Source organism: Muntiacus reevesi, chromosome 3, assembly GCF_963930625.1.
Source record: "Muntiacus reevesi chromosome 3, mMunRee1.1, whole genome shotgun sequence".
NCBI classification, from domain to species: Eukaryota; Metazoa; Chordata; class Mammalia; order Artiodactyla; family Cervidae; genus Muntiacus; species Muntiacus reevesi.
In genome coordinates, this window is record NC_089251.1 from 87,692,960 (window position 1) to 87,710,578 (window position 17,619).

A 17,619-nucleotide genomic window follows, 5' to 3' on the forward strand; every position below is an offset into this window, starting at 1 on the left:
AGAGCCTGATAAGGAGTGGAAGGTTGTCAGGCACATCCCTGGCCCAGCTCTGGTCCTAGACATCTTTGGCAGGAGCCCCACAAAGACTCCAGCCTGGGAGGTGCCCAGGACTTGCTGGTTTAGAAGTAGAGCGTGAGTGCTGTGAGAACCAATGGGAATTTCTCTCAGGGAGGCTTCCCCAGGAAGCAGTACTGAAGCAGGGAAGTGAGCACAAAAAGATGTTTTGATAAAATAGGACCTAGTTTTTATGGAGAAATTTTCTTAGAATTAAATTTCTCTGTTACTTCCAGGAGAGATCCTGTTATATATCCCCAAGTTATATAATCTATATTTATCAAGTGAGAGAAAGTAACTAAAGCAGAGGCAAGTGGGATGGGTGGGAGGTGGGGGCTGGGGAGGTGCATTATCTGCTGCTCCTCTAGATGCTGGGGTGGATTTCAAACCCAGGTTTCTTTTGACAGTAATAATCTAAGTTCTTTAGCTCCTGTGAAAACTCTTTGCAAATATCTTTGTGTGATATTTGTGGCCATCTCTCTAGAATGGTGGATGCTGTGGAGGAAATGAGAACAATCCAAACTGCTGCATGAACCAGAAGATAGACGACAGGGTAAGTGGGTCTTTCTTGGCCTGGAAGCCTGAGGGCCAACTTCAGGTCAAAGGAGCCAGTGGGCTATCTCTACACTCTGGGCTGTGGCCGCTGGAAGAGGAAACCATTATGTTCAAACTGTGAAGCTGGTGGACGTACTCCTTAGCCCTGGATCCTCTGGCAACACCTCTGTGTCCCTGTTTCCTGGGAGCTCTCCCCCAACCCAACCCCCACCCCAACCAGCCTGCTGGGGGCTGTGGATGAGCTCGCTGGGACAGAGGGCTGGGCCAGCCCTAGGGGGCATTTTAATGCGGGAGACGTGTATACCTTATCTTTTCCCCTTTCCAGCAGGTTACTCTCTCACCGTCTTTATTCAACCCAGAGGAGTTCATGCCCCTGGATCCCACCCAGGAACCCATCTTCCCCCCAGAGTTGCTGGTAGGTGATGCGCCCTGAGCCCCTGGAGACCTGCTGAGTCCCACTAGTACCCACTGGGGTCTTTGTGTCCTCTCTGTCCTGTGGTTTTCAGCCTGAATTTCCCTTGGTTTCTCTTACTCCAAGTCCCTGTGCCACATATGGCCACAGGGACCCACACTTCTCCTTTTCACACGTGTTGCTCACAGGTGAGGAGTAGATCTGTCTGGCATGCCGTGTACAATAATAGGAGCTCCAGAAGTGTTTGCTGGCATCCTGGCTAAATCTCTTGTCTAAGCCCTGAAGCAATGCATTCTCCTTTCTGTAAGCAGTCCATTTATTTACAAAACAAACAAAAAACAAAAAAAAACTGTGTTCAAAGGACACAATGATCTGCAGCCCTATCTTAAGAACACCTCTCATGCCCATTTTCTCACCTTGATGATCTTGCTCCTCCACACCAACACTGATGGCAAACAGACAAAAATCAAGCCACTCTCAAAGTTTCTCAAGTGCAGACTTCTCTAGGGGTGGTGAGCACATGAAGATGATTTTCAGAGTTCATTGGGCCAGAAAGAATGACTTTGCAGCAGACCACCAGAATATCTTTCTCTGGATTATGAAACCTTTAAAAAACCATCAGTTCAATCTGGGGATTTTCCCTCCTAGCCCTGCATCGCCCCTCATGCACTAGAACGAGCCCTCCATTACGTTGCCTTCTGATACCCGTGCTTCTGCCACCCCTGTCCCGTCTCTCACCTCCTGGAGACAGGGTGGGACAGTTGAAGTCACCTGTGGCGGCAACCTTCAGCAGGTCCCATAACCTTGATCCCCAGGTTTCTCCTTTATCTGCAAAAGAAGAGACTAACAATGCCTTCTTCCTCGAGCTCTTCTAAAGCTCTTCTAAACCACTACAGTGTTGTAAAGTAATTAGCCTCCAACTAATAAGGTTAAGTGGGAAAAAAAAATAAAGACTAAATGAAATAATGTATGTAAAAGAGCCGTGACCCAAGTCCTGCCTCAGGACCAAGTGCTTCCCCTCGCTTCTTGCCTGACATGCACTTTTCCTCTGAATCCAGTACTAAATAAATCTGTAGATGATCCTCTTGCAATCTGAAAGCAATGGTCCTGGGAATCACAGTGGGGAGGAGCAGGCCACACGGTAAGAAAATGGCATCTTCCAGAGGCTGAAAGACATTCCACCGAAGCAGCTGCGTTTTGAAGGGGAGCGTGTGACCTGGATCCAATCCTCCACCTTGAAGGAGCTGCTGGACCTCAAAGCTCAGCATCCCGAGGCCAAGCTGGTGGTGGGGAACACAGAGATCGGTAAGAGGTCGGGCAGCTCTGGGTCAGTCTGTCCAGTTCAGCCGCTTGTGGCCATGTGTCCTGTGTGTCCTACTCTGCCTTCACTTCCCCATTTCATATGTGGAGGTAATAACTCCTCCCTGAATGGGCTTCTCTGGTGGCTCAGACAGTAAAGAATCTGCCTGCAGTGTGGGAGACCTGGGTTTGATCCCTGGGTCGGGAAGATCCCCTGGAGAAGGGAATGGTTTCCCACTCTAGTATTCTTGCTTTTAGAATTCCATGGACAGAGATGCCTGGTGGGCCACAGTCCGTGGGGTCACAAAGAGTTGGACACAACTGAGCGACTAACATTCACTTTTCAAGGGTTGTTCTGAGTATTAACTGAGATCCTTGCTGATTGTTCTCCATAAACATTGACAGAGACCTGGCCCTATGCCAGGTATTCTGGGGGAGCCAGGGGTACCCAGATCATCTAGACCAGACTCCTTCCCTTGAGGGGCTCCCAGTCTGAGGGTAAGGGAGCAACATGGGTCAAGTGCCTGGGCCAGTACCCGATAGGCCCTAGGGGTTCATAAACGTCAGTCTCCTGCCCCCTTTTTCTGGGGGTGACATGGTAAGGCAAGGGAGGGGAAATGTCCCAGTGTGGCTGTTCTGTGTTGCCCACGACTGTGGCCACCACCTGCTCTATGATGCCACCCCCTAGACGTGAGCCCCACCATATGCAAACAGGGCACGGAGGCTCCAGAGGTGCCGCTGTCAGCCCGGTGCCTGAAGACTCAGGAGCAGAGACACCCCAGCCCCTGCCAGGCTCCGTCCATTCCTACACCGGGCGTGGCCCATTTCCCCTTGGCTGGGCCCCAAACCCAGTGAGGATCCGAAGAGAGGATGGAGACACAGGCCAGGAAGGTCTCAGAGGACCCTCAGAGGCCAGGGCGGTCTCAGAGCAGCCCATTCTAGCCTGTCGGGCTTCTATCTCTGGCTCTGGAAGAACCCCCCCAAGCCCTGGGTTCCGGTTGGTTCTGCAGCTGCAGAGAGGAAGGCCAGGCTCAGGCGTGTACTGGTGAAGTGCAGAACTGAGCAACCCTGCTGAGCACACGTGCCATATGGAGTCCCCTGCTGCAATAGCAGGACCCACTGGATGGCCGCGTGAGACATGCTTCAGGTGATGTGATCGTGACGGCCTGTGTGGCCCAGACTCAAGGGTCCAGGGTCACATGAGCTAAGGTGGAGAATGACTGGCTGGAAGAATCTTTGGGGCCCTTGGATATATGGTATATTCCTTACCAAGAGTCACACAATGTCTTGGACTCAGTTAGATTTTAAGAGAAAAGGAATTCACAAAGATATTACAAGCTCCAAATTAGAAATAATTGCCTAAGATCACTCCACAGCTCCACCCCGCTTCCCTCATACACCCTACCTCCCCAGTGTAACCATCACACTCCCTACCTCCCCCAGTGTAACCATCACACTCCCTACCTCCCCCAGTGTAACCATCACACTCCCTACCTCCCCAGTGTAACCATCACACTCCCTACATCCCCCAGTGTAACCGTCACACTCCCTACATCCCCCAGTGTAACCATCACACTCCCTACCTGCCCCAGTGTAACCATCACACTCCCTACCTCCCCCAGTGTAACCATCACACTCCCTACATCCCCCAGTGTAACCATCACACTCCCTACCTCCCGAGTGTAACCATCACACTCCCTACCTCCCCCAGTGTAACCATCACACTCCCTACCTGCCCCAGTGTAACCATCACACTCCCTACCTGCCCCAGTGTAACCATCACACTCCCTACCTGCCCCAGTGTAACCATCTACTGCCGTGATGTTGGGGGAAGCTGGGCATAGAGAAAACCCTATCAAGATGAATCACTTACTGCCTGCCTCTCCCTTCTTCGTTCTATGAGCTGACATTCAAACAGATGAGGTTTCTCAAAGCCTGCTCCACCCTTCAGAGACCCTCTGCAGCACATGAGAAGATGGGGGACGATGCACAGATATTTCCTTTTTAAACTTTTCTATGTACAACCCTGTGGGTGGGGCTGGGAGGGGTGCTGTGCTGACGGTCTGAGGAACAGAGTCAGGTCTGTTCAGAGAGGTTTCTTACTTGGTTCACTGGAAGGACAGAAATCAGACACAGACGTTCGGTCCCATCAAGCCATGCACCGTAAGAACTCAGACAGATATTGGAACCTAGGAGTTGATTTGAATTTTTCTCTCAGTCATTTTTCCTTTTTGTCTGAATGTTAGACTTTCATATTGTATTACTATTATATCCCAACTCTAATAATTGCCCTGGTACTGAAATGTGCCCATTCTTAGCTGTATAATTTAGGAAAGAAACTTCACCTCCCTGTGCTCCAGTTTCCTATCTATTGTTGTTGTTGTTTAGTGGCTCAGTTGTGTCTGACTCTTGGCGACCCCATAGACAGTAGCCCACCAGGCTCCTCTGTCCATGGGGTTTTCCAGACAAGGATACTAGGGTGGGTTGACATATCCTTCTCCAGGGGATCTTCCCAACCCAGGGATCAAACCCATGTCTCCTGAATTGCAGGCAAATTCTTTACCATTGAGCCACCAAGAAAAACCTTCTTATCTATGAGCAGAGAAAATCACAGTATTTCATAGGGTTATTGTGAGGATAAAATGAGTTAAAATATGTAAAGTGTTTAGAAGGGTTTCTGACTTATTTTCATGCCCTTTTTCTAATATTGTGAATAAACACACATGCACACACACACACACATGAAGTCAAGTTCATCTTATTTGAGTTCCGATGAGAGAGAGAAAGACATAGCTTCCTGGCTGATCATGTGGAAACTGCCCTTTATCCCATGTTCGGTCCATTGCACCTCCAAGTTCCGAGACACCCACAGAGCATGTGAAATCCGTGCTGTCTGCAGAGGTGGGAGCCCTGCAACTTGGGGCTTTTCGTTTCTTTCGAGGCATTGAGATGAAGTTCAAGAACCAGCTGTTTCCTGTGATCATCTGCCCGGCCTGGGTCCCTGAGCTGAATTCAGTGGAGCACGGACCTGAGGGTGAGGCGGGGCCTGCCCCCCACAGGGGGCTGGGATCCTGGAGGCGGGTTGTGCAGAGGATGGTGGCGAGCAGGAAAGCCTCCCTTTGGCTCCTGCTGTGCCTGCTTTTTCAAGAGCCACCCTGCACCGGGGAAGCGGAAACCCTCACTTCTCTCCTTCGCTGAGTATCAGTGGTCGGGTGCCAATGGGCTTGGGGCTTGATATTTTCAGTAATCGTTCTCAATCCTGGCTGCACACAGACTCACTCACGGGAATAGGGGGTAGGTAGGGAAGTGGGGTTGGGTGCTTTTGAAAAAAGGAATGCCAAGAGTTCAGCCTCAGAGATCTGATTTTATTGAGGTGAGAGTCACTGGTTTAGAGAAAAAGCACTCTGGTTTTAGGCCTGGCTCTTCTATTAACTGTGTCGCATTGGGCGGGTCACCAGACCTCTCTGGGCCTTAATTTCTGCATCCATGTAAGGACGTGCACCCTGGTTCATCCTTACTCAGCTGCTGTGGCGCTTCCTAGGAGCTGTGTATGGAAGTGCTTCTTGAGCTGTGAGGTGAATGGCTGTCATTCCGGGCTTGTGTTCTCAGGGATCTCCTTCGGAGCCGCTTGTCCCTTGAGCTCTGTGGAAAAGACCCTGCTCGAGGCAGTTGCCAAGCTTCCCACCCAGAAAACGGAGGTGTTCCGAGGAGTCCTGGAGCAGCTGCGCTGGTTCGCTGGGAAGCAGGTCAAGTCTGTGGCGGTGAGTCCCTATTTAGGGGCCCAGGACGGGCACTTTCCTCACAAGGTGAGGGGGCCATCTGGGTTCTATTACAGCCCGAATAGACCTCAAACTTGCGTCTAGAATTCCTGGGGGCTTGTTGAAAATGCAGATTCCTGAACCCTGCTCTCAGAGAACCTACAGCAGATCTGGGTTGGAGCGCCGGAGTCAGGCTTTAACAAGTCCCACAGGTGCTTCTGATGTGACCCGAGGGCCACCCTGGGGGGTGCTCCTGCTGTGACCCCATCTTTACCCCTGAGGTTGGAGAGATGGAGCCGCCTGCCCATCTATTTCTGAACGTAGCCGAGGCTGCCAGCAGGTGGATGAGAGATAAGTTAGGGCGAAGCCAAAATAGGAAGGCGGACTGCCTTTCAGAGTCAGGGGGAGAATCAGAGGTCAAGCCCCTTGAGAGGAGAGAGAGGCCCATGTGTTGACTGCAAGCAGCCTTCAGACGAGCCCCCAAACCCAGGGTTTGCAGACGGCGTTCTCACACTCGGCGCCATTTGAGTCTCACAACTCTTGATAGGGTTGGGAGAAAAGCTGACCCTTCCATTCTACTGTTGTAGCTGTTGATTTAAATTAGAACAAAAAGCAAAGCAAAACAACCTACTCCCATTCCCCTTGCCCTACCTCAAGCACCTCTTCCAATTATAGATAAGGAGATGCAAACCCAGAAAACTCTACTAAGTTCCCCAATTCAGATGAAATCTACTTGTGGGAAGGATTTTTTTTTTTTTTTCCTGGAGCAACTGGTTTTCTTCCCCTTTTCTAATAATGGGAACTCTGTGTCTGATTGTCCTTATATTCTTTGCCAAGGAAGCTCAGTTAGAACACATTGTTCATCCGTAAGACTTCCCAGTCTTTTTCCTTGATCTTTGTCTTTTATTTCTCTTTCACGAACTCTCCTACAGCCTCAGTGATAAACCATCTCAGACCTTTCAGAAAAAGGTTGGGTGAAATCAATCAAACAAACAAATTTAAAGGAGCTGATCCTGGGTTACATGTAGGTAAACTTCAGAGTTGGGACCCAACCCCAGGCGTTGGAATCTCAAGTTTTGCATATTGCCCGAACGCCCGGGTTCTTACTGTGCTGGTCTTGTGCCTACGGTGGGTGGAGGACCTCAGAGCTGTCCCTTCAGCAGATGTCCCCCACCTTCCACATTCAGGAGCCAGATGTGTGAGCTGGACTTTGCTGGGGTGGGCTCTTACACATTCTCCATGCTTGTCCTAGTCCATTGGAGGGAACATCATCACAGCCAGCCCCATCTCCGACCTCAACCCTGTGTTCATGGCCAGCGGGACCAAGCTGACCATCGTGTCCAGAGGTGAGCTGCCTCATGCAGAGGTCAGGAAACAGGGCCAGGGCTGGAGTGGAGTCTCACAGGAGAAGTCACTTTCTGCAGAAACAGAACCCAAAGTTCAATAACGCAGCTTTCCTAAAACTTGGATCCCTGGAAACTACAAAAGGAGCTGCACCCAGGCTGGGGGTCAGGAGGGCTGGACCATCACTTTATTAAAAATTCACAATAGGACCTGTCACCCAGATGGCATACTCAGTGGTGTGTGCTGGGGCCAGAGTATGCCACTCAGCATAGCTGATGGCTGGGTTTTCAGGGAGTCTGAGCATTTGTTAAACATGGCCATTATTAAACATTAAACTATATACCCTCACAATGAAAGAAATTATATTAAAAACAAAGGTAATAAATACTCAAAATTCACCATTTCCTCATTATTTCCCCTCATTTTATAGCTGTCTATATCTTTGAGTTTATTTCCATTTATTCCATTTGTAGACTGGAAATGCTATGTAATAGTTCACTCCTGTGCCGCTTTCCTTGCTCAAGGGTCTCCCCAAGACCACCTCTAGGTATAATGACTTTCAGGAGGACAAGGAAGACTCACAGGACTCAGTGTTGAGTCTGCTCATGGTTATGACTTATTACAGCAGGCGGAAAGAGAGCAAAATCAGCAAAGGGAAAAGAGGCATGGGGTGGAGGAAGCCAGGCACTAGCTTCCAGGGCCTCCTCCCAGGGGAGTCACACGAGACACACTCATTCTCCCTGGGAATAAGTTGAGCCATGACCACACACGTGAAGGGTTGTTTACTGGGGATGCTCGTTAGAGACCCAGCACCCAGGGCTTTTAGTGGGGCTGGTCATGTAGCCCTGCCTGGCACGTACCAGAAGTCCAGACTCCCAGAAGGAAAGTCAGGTGTGATTTGTACAAACATTTTAGGCATTGTGAGCTGGTCTTTTGAGGGAATGGTGGGAACTCTCCTGAAACCTAAGGTCCCAGAGGACAGCCAGTGGCCAGCCTTGTAAGCAGACCTCTCCCAGGATGGCAGGCCTGCTGTGTCAACTCTTCGCTACCCTCTTTTCATCTTCACACTGAGCTATGCTGCTCTGGTAGCTTGACAATGGCCGTTGTAGAAGTATTTATACCACAGAAGCTTGTGAATGCTACGAGTCAGGGCTTTTTCTTAAAGAACTGATTGTTAAACAGTCACCAGCACACCAATGCTTAGGGGTTTCAGAGGGAGCACCTGGGTCCCTGTTGTGCCAGCCACTCCCTCTGACTGTGGGCATCAGGGGCCAGGAAGGAGAATTCCCCTGGTGATCTGTCCTATGCTTTCTCACATTGCTCCCTGTCTGTCTTGCCTCTGTACAGGCACCAGAAGAACGGTTCCAATGGACCACACCTTCTTCCCCAGCTACAGAAAGACCCTGCTGGGTCCAGAGGAGATACTGCTCTCCATTGAGATCCCCTACAGCAGGGAGGTAAGATGCTGTCAGAAACAACCCAAATCACCCCTGCTCCGGCCAGGCTCCAGATAAAGAGACCAGAGTTTGCCTCGGGGACCACACTTAGCATCTCTCCACTTTAACACTGATGTTCTCGTCTCTGAGCCTGGCCTTTATTAACAAACCATATTCCTTTTTGGACAAAGAGGAGTTTCAGGGTATTGGGCACAGGGCATAGGCAAGGAAACCAGATAGGTAGATGTATGGTTCTGAACAAGTCATTCATCTTTCTGAGCCCCAAATCCTCATCTGTAAAGTGGGCCCATGTTTACTGACTGTGAAGATTATTGCGAGGACCAGAAAGAAAGAATTCATTAGGTTCCTGGCAGGTGTCTGGGAGCCAGTGGGGATCACTAGCTGGTGCTAGTGGGAGGGTTTTCTGGCCTGGTGGGGCAGGTCTGGGCTCCTCTGGCCACCTTGTTCATGTTCCTTGGGGCCTGTGGTATCCTAACCTGGTGTGGTTTTGTCCTACACATTCCATGGGCCTTTAGAAGAGTGATCTGGGGGAGACCGGGCACCAGTAGTAAAGGAGAGTATTAAGGGTTTACAGAGCTGGTGCTCTAGCACGTGTTACAAGGCATGTTTGCCCTTGCCGATTTTGACCTCCTTAATGAGAATGCTGATTATATTAAAGCAGTTATGTCCCTGCTATGGTTTCTTAATGATTTTCCAGCTTGTCTTTATAGGCTATTTTGAACAGTGATTCCCAGAGTTTTTGTATGTCATAAATCAATAGATTTAAAAAAAAAAAAAACTTATGAGATGGGGAAAGAAGGAGGAAACAGTCCAGTTTGTATTCTCCCAGGTAGAGACATAAACAAAAAACATTTCATAAATGAAAGATTTTCATACCCAGAATTTGGAAGTCTTTCTCAAGAAAGAACAGCTGATGGCCTGACCCTGACCCTGCATGCACCCTGGGGAAAATGTTGCTGTGGGCTGGCATAGTCCTGGAAGTGGTTGGAACCTCTGTTCCAGAACCAAGTTCAAGCTCTGGGCTCATAGCCCCAGTGCTATGTTAGATGTCAGAAATCTCATCAGGAGGGCTCTCCTTGGCTTCTTCAACAAAAGCCTGGGGTCATTTTGAACCTCAACAATTGTGTTTCTTCAATACACTTTCCCTTAAACCTCCCACCACTGATGTTCATCAGAACTTGGTGCCAGGGACAGTTCAAACCCTGCACAGAACCTGACACAGGTGGATCTTTACCTGGAAACTGACTCACGCTCTCCTCCCATCTCCAAAGACAGAGCCTGGCTTGGACCCAGGGGAAGTGTATGCTCAAAGCACAAAGAAAGCTACTGTTTCATAGTGTGAGTCTTCTTTCAGGAAAAGAGAAATCTAACTGAAGCCCGTAGACTGGTAGGAGAGATAGGTCAGGGAGAGCATCTATGGAGGCCCAAGCTGACACTGGGTTTCAACACCCTTTGGCATCTCATTGTATCTGTTTGAGAGGCAGACATGTTGATAGAGGCTTTGGCACAGCCCCTGGCTATGTCCCTGGACTTCCTGTTTTCCTGACTGATGGGCAGAAACCCTGATGCTTTCCCAGTTTCTGGGGATGTTACCTGGAAATCCTCCTGAAAAGGCGGTAGTTATGTCCTCATCTTTGACCCCTACCACCAGTTCCTGGCTGCTCTGTGATGGTCTTCTGACTTCACCCCACCCTCCCTGCTTCAGACCCATTGTTTGCAGTCTTTGCAAAGCAAGGTGAGAAAGAAGTATTTTTCTGTTATTTTTAGGGTGAGTTTTTCTCAGCATTCAAGCAGGCGTCCCGGAGAGAAGACGACATAGCCAAGGTGACCTGTGGCATGAGAGTCCTGTTCCAGCCAGGAAGCACGCAGGTAAAGGAGCTAGCCCTCTGCTATGGCGGAATGGCGGACAGAACCATCTCAGCCCTCAAGACCACGCGGAGGCAGCTGTCAAAGTAAGAGCTGAGAGTGGAATAAAGTTACTGCTGCTGCTGCTACTATGACGACCAGTAGTGCTCCTATGATGAGCAGTAGTGCTCCTATGACGACCAGTAGTGCTACCATTGCTGCAACTACTGCTAACACCACTGCTACTACAAGAGCTGCTACTACTGCCATGATTACAGCTGCCACTAGTGGTAGTACTATTAGTAGTGTTGCTGCTGCTGAACCACTGTTAGCATTACTACTGCTGCTGCTACTGTTGGTACTATTACTACTTATTTCTACAGCTACAACTACTATTACTACTGCTGCTGCTGCTTTTACTACTCCAGTTACTACTGCTAGTGCTACTCATCTCATTCCTCTACTACTGTTACTATTGTTCTACTATTATCATTACTGCTATTCCTACTGCTATCACTGCTATGACTAATACTCCTACTGTGGCTACTGCTACTATTACAGTTGCTACTACTATGCTGTCTCTACTGCTAGTAATATTATTGTTGCTACTGCTAGTGTTACTGCTACTGATGTTTCTGTTATGGAAGCTATTATTAATGCTATTACTACTACTTTACTGCTACAATAACTATTACTATTGCAACTAGCACTGCTGCCGCCACTATTACTGCTAATAGAAGTATCACTATTGCTGTTGCTGTTACTTCTCCTACTAGTAGTATTGCTTGTACTATTGCTATTACTAATGATTCTTTTCTTATTTCTACTATTACTTCTGCTTCTACTATTATTACTATTGCTTCCACTCCTACTATTCATGCTTCTGTCACTGCTAGCATTACTATTACTAGTATTGCTGCTACTACTATTGCTGTTGCTACTACTACTGTTACTGCTGCTACACTATTAGTATGGCAACTACTATTACTAAGGCTACCATATGGCAGCAATTGTACCAAGCACTTTGCTGGTACTGTTCTATGTAATCCTTACAATAACCATATGGCTAGATAAAGCTTAACTTTGGAGTTAGGCTCCTTGGTTCCAATTCCTGGCTTGAACACTTAACGAATGGTTAATATAAATCAAGTTACTTAATTCTCCCATATCTCAGTTTTGTCATAGTAAAGTGAGTATAAAAATTTTCCCTACTGTACCTTTTAATTTACATTAAAAACAATGTTTCATATGAAGCACTTAGGACATTGCTCAGTGTATTGTAGGAACTCAATAGATTTAACTATTATTTTTTGGTGTGGTCTTCTAAAAATTGCATTTATTCTTAAAGAAGAGGAAATTGAGCCTTAAGGAGGTTAAGTAACTTGTGTGAAGTGAAAGTGAAAGTTGCTCAGTTGTGTCTGACTCTTTGTGACCCCATGGACTATAGCCCACCAGGCTCCTCTGTCCATGGAATTTTCCAGGCAAGAATATTGGAGTGGGTTGCCATTTCCTACTCCAGGGTATCTTCCTGACCTAGGGATCAGATCTAGGTCTCTGCATTGCAGACAGATTCTTTACTATCTGAAGCACTAGGTGAAGCCACATAACTATAAGTATCTGAGTCACATTTTTTGAGCTGAGGTTCATGACTCCACTCACACAAGTGATTCTGAGAGCTGGTTGGGAACACTCTCCCATGACCTGCTCTCTGGCAGGTTCTGGAATGAGAAGCTGCTACAGGACGTGTGTGCAGGTCTGGCGGAAGAACTGTCCTTATCCCCAGACGCCCCTGGAGGCATGATTGAGTTCCGACGCACCCTGACCCTCAGCTTCTTCTTCAAGTTCTACCTGACAGTACTGAAGAAACTGGGCAAAGAGGACTCGGAAGATGTGAGTGTGGGGCCTGGCAAGGCCGAGCACGTGTGTGCTCCTGTAGCACTTGTGTTTCGGGATCTGGGAAGCTGGCCGAGGCAGGAGAGGACTGTGGACCAGGTGGTAAATGCTCCTCTCCTCTGGATGTCTAAGGACAGAGGAGTAGGGACCAGGGACACAGCCTAGAGAGTCACACGAAGATGGGAGCCAACTTGGGGGTCGAGACACAGAGCAATGATGTGAACTTGAATAGGTCACCACTCTTTCTAAGCATTAGCTGTAAAATCTGGGGGTGGGTAGACCTGATGATCCTTCTGCTGTGTAGCTGATACAACTGTGATCATGTGATTCTGATTATGTGATTATGGGAATCTAGTGTGATAAGATGTGAGGTGGGGTTGTGCATTCAGGAGAGGGTGCTAGTTGAAGTGCAGCCCAGCTCCTGAGGTGGGTTTGCCAGCAAGCATTTATTTTATACTTTTTATGTCATAAGATTGTACTGCACATGGTGGGCGGCCTAGTGTGGGAGAGAATAGGATCAATAACGGCCAGCCTGGTGTGACTACTGAGGAGATGGAGTTGGGAGCGGGGAGCACAAAGGAGAAAATGCTTCACATCTGTGGGGACAGCAGAGTGAGATACCTCTTTTATAAACATTCATCATAATTTTTCTGATTATGGAAGTAAAAAACTTGTGGAAGACTTTAGAAATACAAAAATGTATAAAGAAAAAATTAAAATTACTCTCAGATCTTAGATAAAACTACTGTTAGTATTTTTGCTTATTCCTCTGATCTTTTCCCCATGTTTATCTGTCCAATCTGTGTGTAATCCTTTTTGTCTGCCCCGTCTCTCCCTTTCTGTCTCCCTTCCATCTGTCTATAAACCTATAGGTTTATAAACCTATCATCTTTCTGTCTTTTGATCTGGATATATTATTTTCTGAACAGATTTGGTATCACGTGGCATACAGAGCTTCACATGCCACTTAATTTTGTTGCGATTATATTACTATTATGAATAATTCCCCTACATTAAATATTTCCCACAAAATTGAGAAGGAAAATAACGACTTTTCCAGGAAGGCTGGGGGAGAAGGATGTTCCCAACAGAGAAGCACACATCAATGCAGGAAGGAAGGAAGCCTTGGTTGGGTCAGAGGAAGTAGGGTGCAGAGATGGGAGACGAGAAGCTGACAGAGCCCACGATAAAATGTTGAGGTAGATCCAGCCAGCATCAGGAGGAGTGCAGATGAGGAGATGAGAAAGTTGTTACTTTCACCACTTGGGGACAACCAAGGTTGGAACCAGTGATAGAAATAGTCATGATCACCTGTCATCTTGTCTCCACAGAAGTGTGGTAAACTGGACCCCACCTACACCAGCGCCACTTTACTCTTTCAGAAAGACCCTCCAGCCAACATCCAGCTCTTCCAAGTGAGTACAAACCATATGTGGCTAATATCAGGGGCCCTTTCAGGCCACCTCAGATGATGCTGACCATTGGCAAGTGACTGATTCACACTGTATGTCACTGCTTAAAGCTCCTTATCATTGTGCATAAATGTCTAGTGGAGGAAACAGGAATTATATTAATGTGAATGAAGCTCACCTCATTTCTCTCTTGGGCTTACTCACCTTCACCTGCTCCTTAAATTTTTTTTCCATTTTGTTTTTTTCTGGTTCCTCTATGGGCTAATGTGCAAAGCCAGGCATTCTCTTGAGCATACCAAGTAAACAAAATTTAAAAAAAAATTTTTTTCTATTAACAGTAATTTTTTGAGAGGCACTAGGTAAAGGATCAACTTTTCGGATTTTGTGGGCCACGTAGTTTCTGCTACAATTCCTCAGCTTCGTCACTGTAGCACAAAAGGTGCCAGAGGCAACACATAAATCAATGTGCATGCCTGTGTACCACTAAAACTTTATTTATAAAAGCAGAGAGTGGGCCAGATTTGGCCATTGTCCACAATTTGTAGACCTCTGCTCTCAAGTGTAACAATCCAAAACGAGAACTCTGGGCCTGACGGCCAGGACTTGAATCCAAACTCTGCCATCACATAACTGTGTACACTTGGACAAGTGACTTTCTCTCTGTGCCTCTTGGGCAAGATAATTATACCCAGCTGCAGATGTGGGTAAGGTGGGTCCCTGTTTCACAGCACAGTTTTGAGGATTCAATTTGTTAATAAAAGTAAATAACTTAGATAATTCCAGTATATAGTAAGCTCTAAATAAATACTAGCCATCATTATTGTTATTTTGAAAAAAACACATAAAACAGAATTTTATTTTAAACTGAATACACTTTAGAACATTTTAAAAAATATAGAAAAACATAAAGAAGAAAATAGAAATCACATCAAACCTTACCTCCAAGAGAAAATTATTATTATGTTTGTGTGAAACAGTGAGAGAGTCAATTGCTCAGTCGTGTCCAACTCTTTGCGACCCCGTGGACTGTAGCCCACCAGTCTCCTCTGCCCATGGGATTCTCTGGGCAAGAACACTGGAGTGGGTTGCTAGTTGCTTCTGTAGAGCATCTTCCTGACCCAGGGATGGAACACGAGTCTCTTACATTGTGGGCAGATTCTTTCCCACCTGAACTCTCAGGGAAGCCCATATGTTTGTGTACTGCTCTCCATTTTCCCCCTATGCATATATGGACATATTTGCATTTTACAGTGTTTTTCCCACAGAATTTGAATCATTGCATGTACACATACAATAGTATGTGTCCTGATTTTACACTTAACATGAGCATTTCCTTCTAATTAAAATTCTTCAAAAATAGCTCTTAGCAACTGTATATTATTCCAACCTGTGAACACAGCATAGTTTATTTACCCAACCTCCAACAAACGGACCTTTAAGCTCCTTGTTTTGTTTGTTCCTGTATACAGTTAACCCTCATCTGTGTATGTGGAATCCATGGATACAGAGGGCCGACTGTACTGCACCACTTTATAGAGGGACTTGAGCACATGTAGATTTGTTCTCCAGGGGGTGTCCTGGACCCAGTCCTCCACAGATACTGAGGATGACTGTACCACCCTTCAAGTGACTTCTAACCTGCCTCCTGTTTCCTTGCCCCTGGGCCCTCCTGCCTCCTCCATTCTTATTCCTCACATTTGCTTTGGCCTGAAGCTCTCCACGGTTCCCCAGGGCCTATAGAGGAACAGTGTCCTCTGAAATCGGTGACCATGTTGTTCCAGGAGGTGCCCAAGGATCAGTCCAAGGAGGACACAGTGGGCCGGCCCCTGCCCCACCTGGCCGCGGCCATGCAAGCCTCTGGGGAAGCCGTATACTGTGACGACATCCCTCGCTACGAGAATGAGCTGTTCCTCCGGCTGGTCACCAGCACCCGGGCCCACGCCAAGATCAAGTGCGTGCAGTGAAAACACTTGGGGAGGAGGGTGCTGGGAGCACCCGCCAGGCACTGGAGATGCCACAACAATGAGCCTTCTCCAGGGCCTCCTGGTTCAGAGAGGAGCACAGCGACTTGTGTTAAACCCAGACAGGAGAGGAGCAGGATACAAGAGGGGTTCAGTGGTTCCTGGGAGGGTGGGATGATGATAATGAAGACATAGTCAGGGCCCAGATCAGGAAAACCTTAGGGGTGCTGACCAGGGATGTTACACTTGGCCCAAAAAGTAATGAGGAACTGCTGAAAGACCTTTCTTAGATCTACACTGTGGAAATGGGCTAAACTTCAGTACAAATCTTCATGAAAACTTGAGTCAGTACTAAAGGGAAGAAGGAGGCTTTAGCATGGCTGGCATTGACTTCCTGTTCCAGTGCCTAGCAAATTGACATTGGCCTTGTCAAACCAAGCTCTTGACAAGCTCTCATTTTCCCCATGTATAATAGCATATTTAAAATGATAGTGTCCACAAAGGACCCAGTAGAGAACAGTCACTTGCACTTGTTTATTAGACTTTGAAAGCCCAAATGGCAAGAATTGCCACCTCTAAGATGATGATAATAAAGAATAGATACTCATGTCACACTTAATGTTTGCTGCAGCCTGGTTTAAGCATTTTATACATGATGCTTTATCTATTCCTCTACAAAGCCCTATAGGCAGGGCCTATTCTTGTCCCCATGTCCCAGATAAGGAAACTGAGTGGTAGAGCAAGAGCCCTAACATGCTGATTCTGGATGGTTATATTAACTATGATGTGGGTGTTAGTTGGAGCTCTCCAGAGTAAATGCTGTTTGGTTCCCTTGTACGTGGAGACCAGAATAGGGTCTGTACAAGGCCCATGGGGACAGACTTGTCCTATTCATCTTATATCCCCCCTAGCACCCAGCTCATGGCCTCCACATGGTAAGTGGAGCATTTGCCAAATAGGATAGGTTAGGAGGGAGAAAGGAGAAGAATTAGGGTGAAGGAAAGCCTGTGAAAAAGAAGATAAAGTTATCTGATTGGTTAATGGGTCACATTTTTTTAAAGAGGAAAATGTTTTCCCATTTAAGTTCATGGATCATTGAATTCTATCAGTGGACCCTTCAAGGATATAGCTCTCTCTTCTAGATGATAGTATCTGTTCTTCCTGCAAAGGGATGGATGGTATTGGATGGGGAACTACAGGGAGCAAGATTTATAAGGTATCAAAATACAGTTGAAGGTATCTCAGAGATTTTCTCTACCATACAATCTTTGGGGGAAAAAATGACTGACACACAGGTGTGGCCTAGTTCGGCATTTTCTCAGGTGAAAGGTCTTCTGCTTCAGTTTTCCTTCCTGACTCCTCATGCTCCTCCTTCTTGCAGGTCCATTGATGTGTCAGAAGCTCAGAAAGTGCCAGGGTTTGTTTGCTTTCTCTCTGCTGATGATATTCCTGGGAGTAATGAAACTGGACTTTTTAATGATGAGACAGTCTTTGCGAAGGATAAGGTATATCTAGGATTTTTTTTTAATATGAAGTCAGTGGAAGGAGTATTTAAGCTTTAATTTGTGTTCATTTCTTCAGACCCCTAATCTTGAAAAGATTTATGCATTTGCACTTATTGTGGCCATC

General features: G+C 47.1%; 1 protein-coding gene across 1 annotated transcript in view; it reads left to right on the plus strand.

The window, feature by feature from the left end:
- Positions 1-17,619, plus strand: part of XDH (xanthine dehydrogenase) — a 59,986-nt gene that overhangs the window by 18,518 nt on the left and 23,849 nt on the right. Inside the window, exons 7-18 of the mRNA XM_065927402.1 lie at positions 539-607; positions 938-1,024; positions 2,185-2,326; positions 5,262-5,354; positions 5,930-6,081; positions 7,331-7,424; positions 8,770-8,879; positions 10,647-10,831; positions 12,440-12,614; positions 13,949-14,032; positions 15,811-15,980; positions 17,372-17,495. Coding sequence (XP_065783474.1) covers positions 539-607; positions 938-1,024; positions 2,185-2,326; positions 5,262-5,354; positions 5,930-6,081; positions 7,331-7,424; positions 8,770-8,879; positions 10,647-10,831; positions 12,440-12,614; positions 13,949-14,032; positions 15,811-15,980; positions 17,372-17,495 — 1,485 coding nt within the window. The remainder of the gene's footprint in view (positions 1-538; positions 608-937; positions 1,025-2,184; positions 2,327-5,261; positions 5,355-5,929; positions 6,082-7,330; positions 7,425-8,769; positions 8,880-10,646; positions 10,832-12,439; positions 12,615-13,948; positions 14,033-15,810; positions 15,981-17,371; positions 17,496-17,619) is intronic.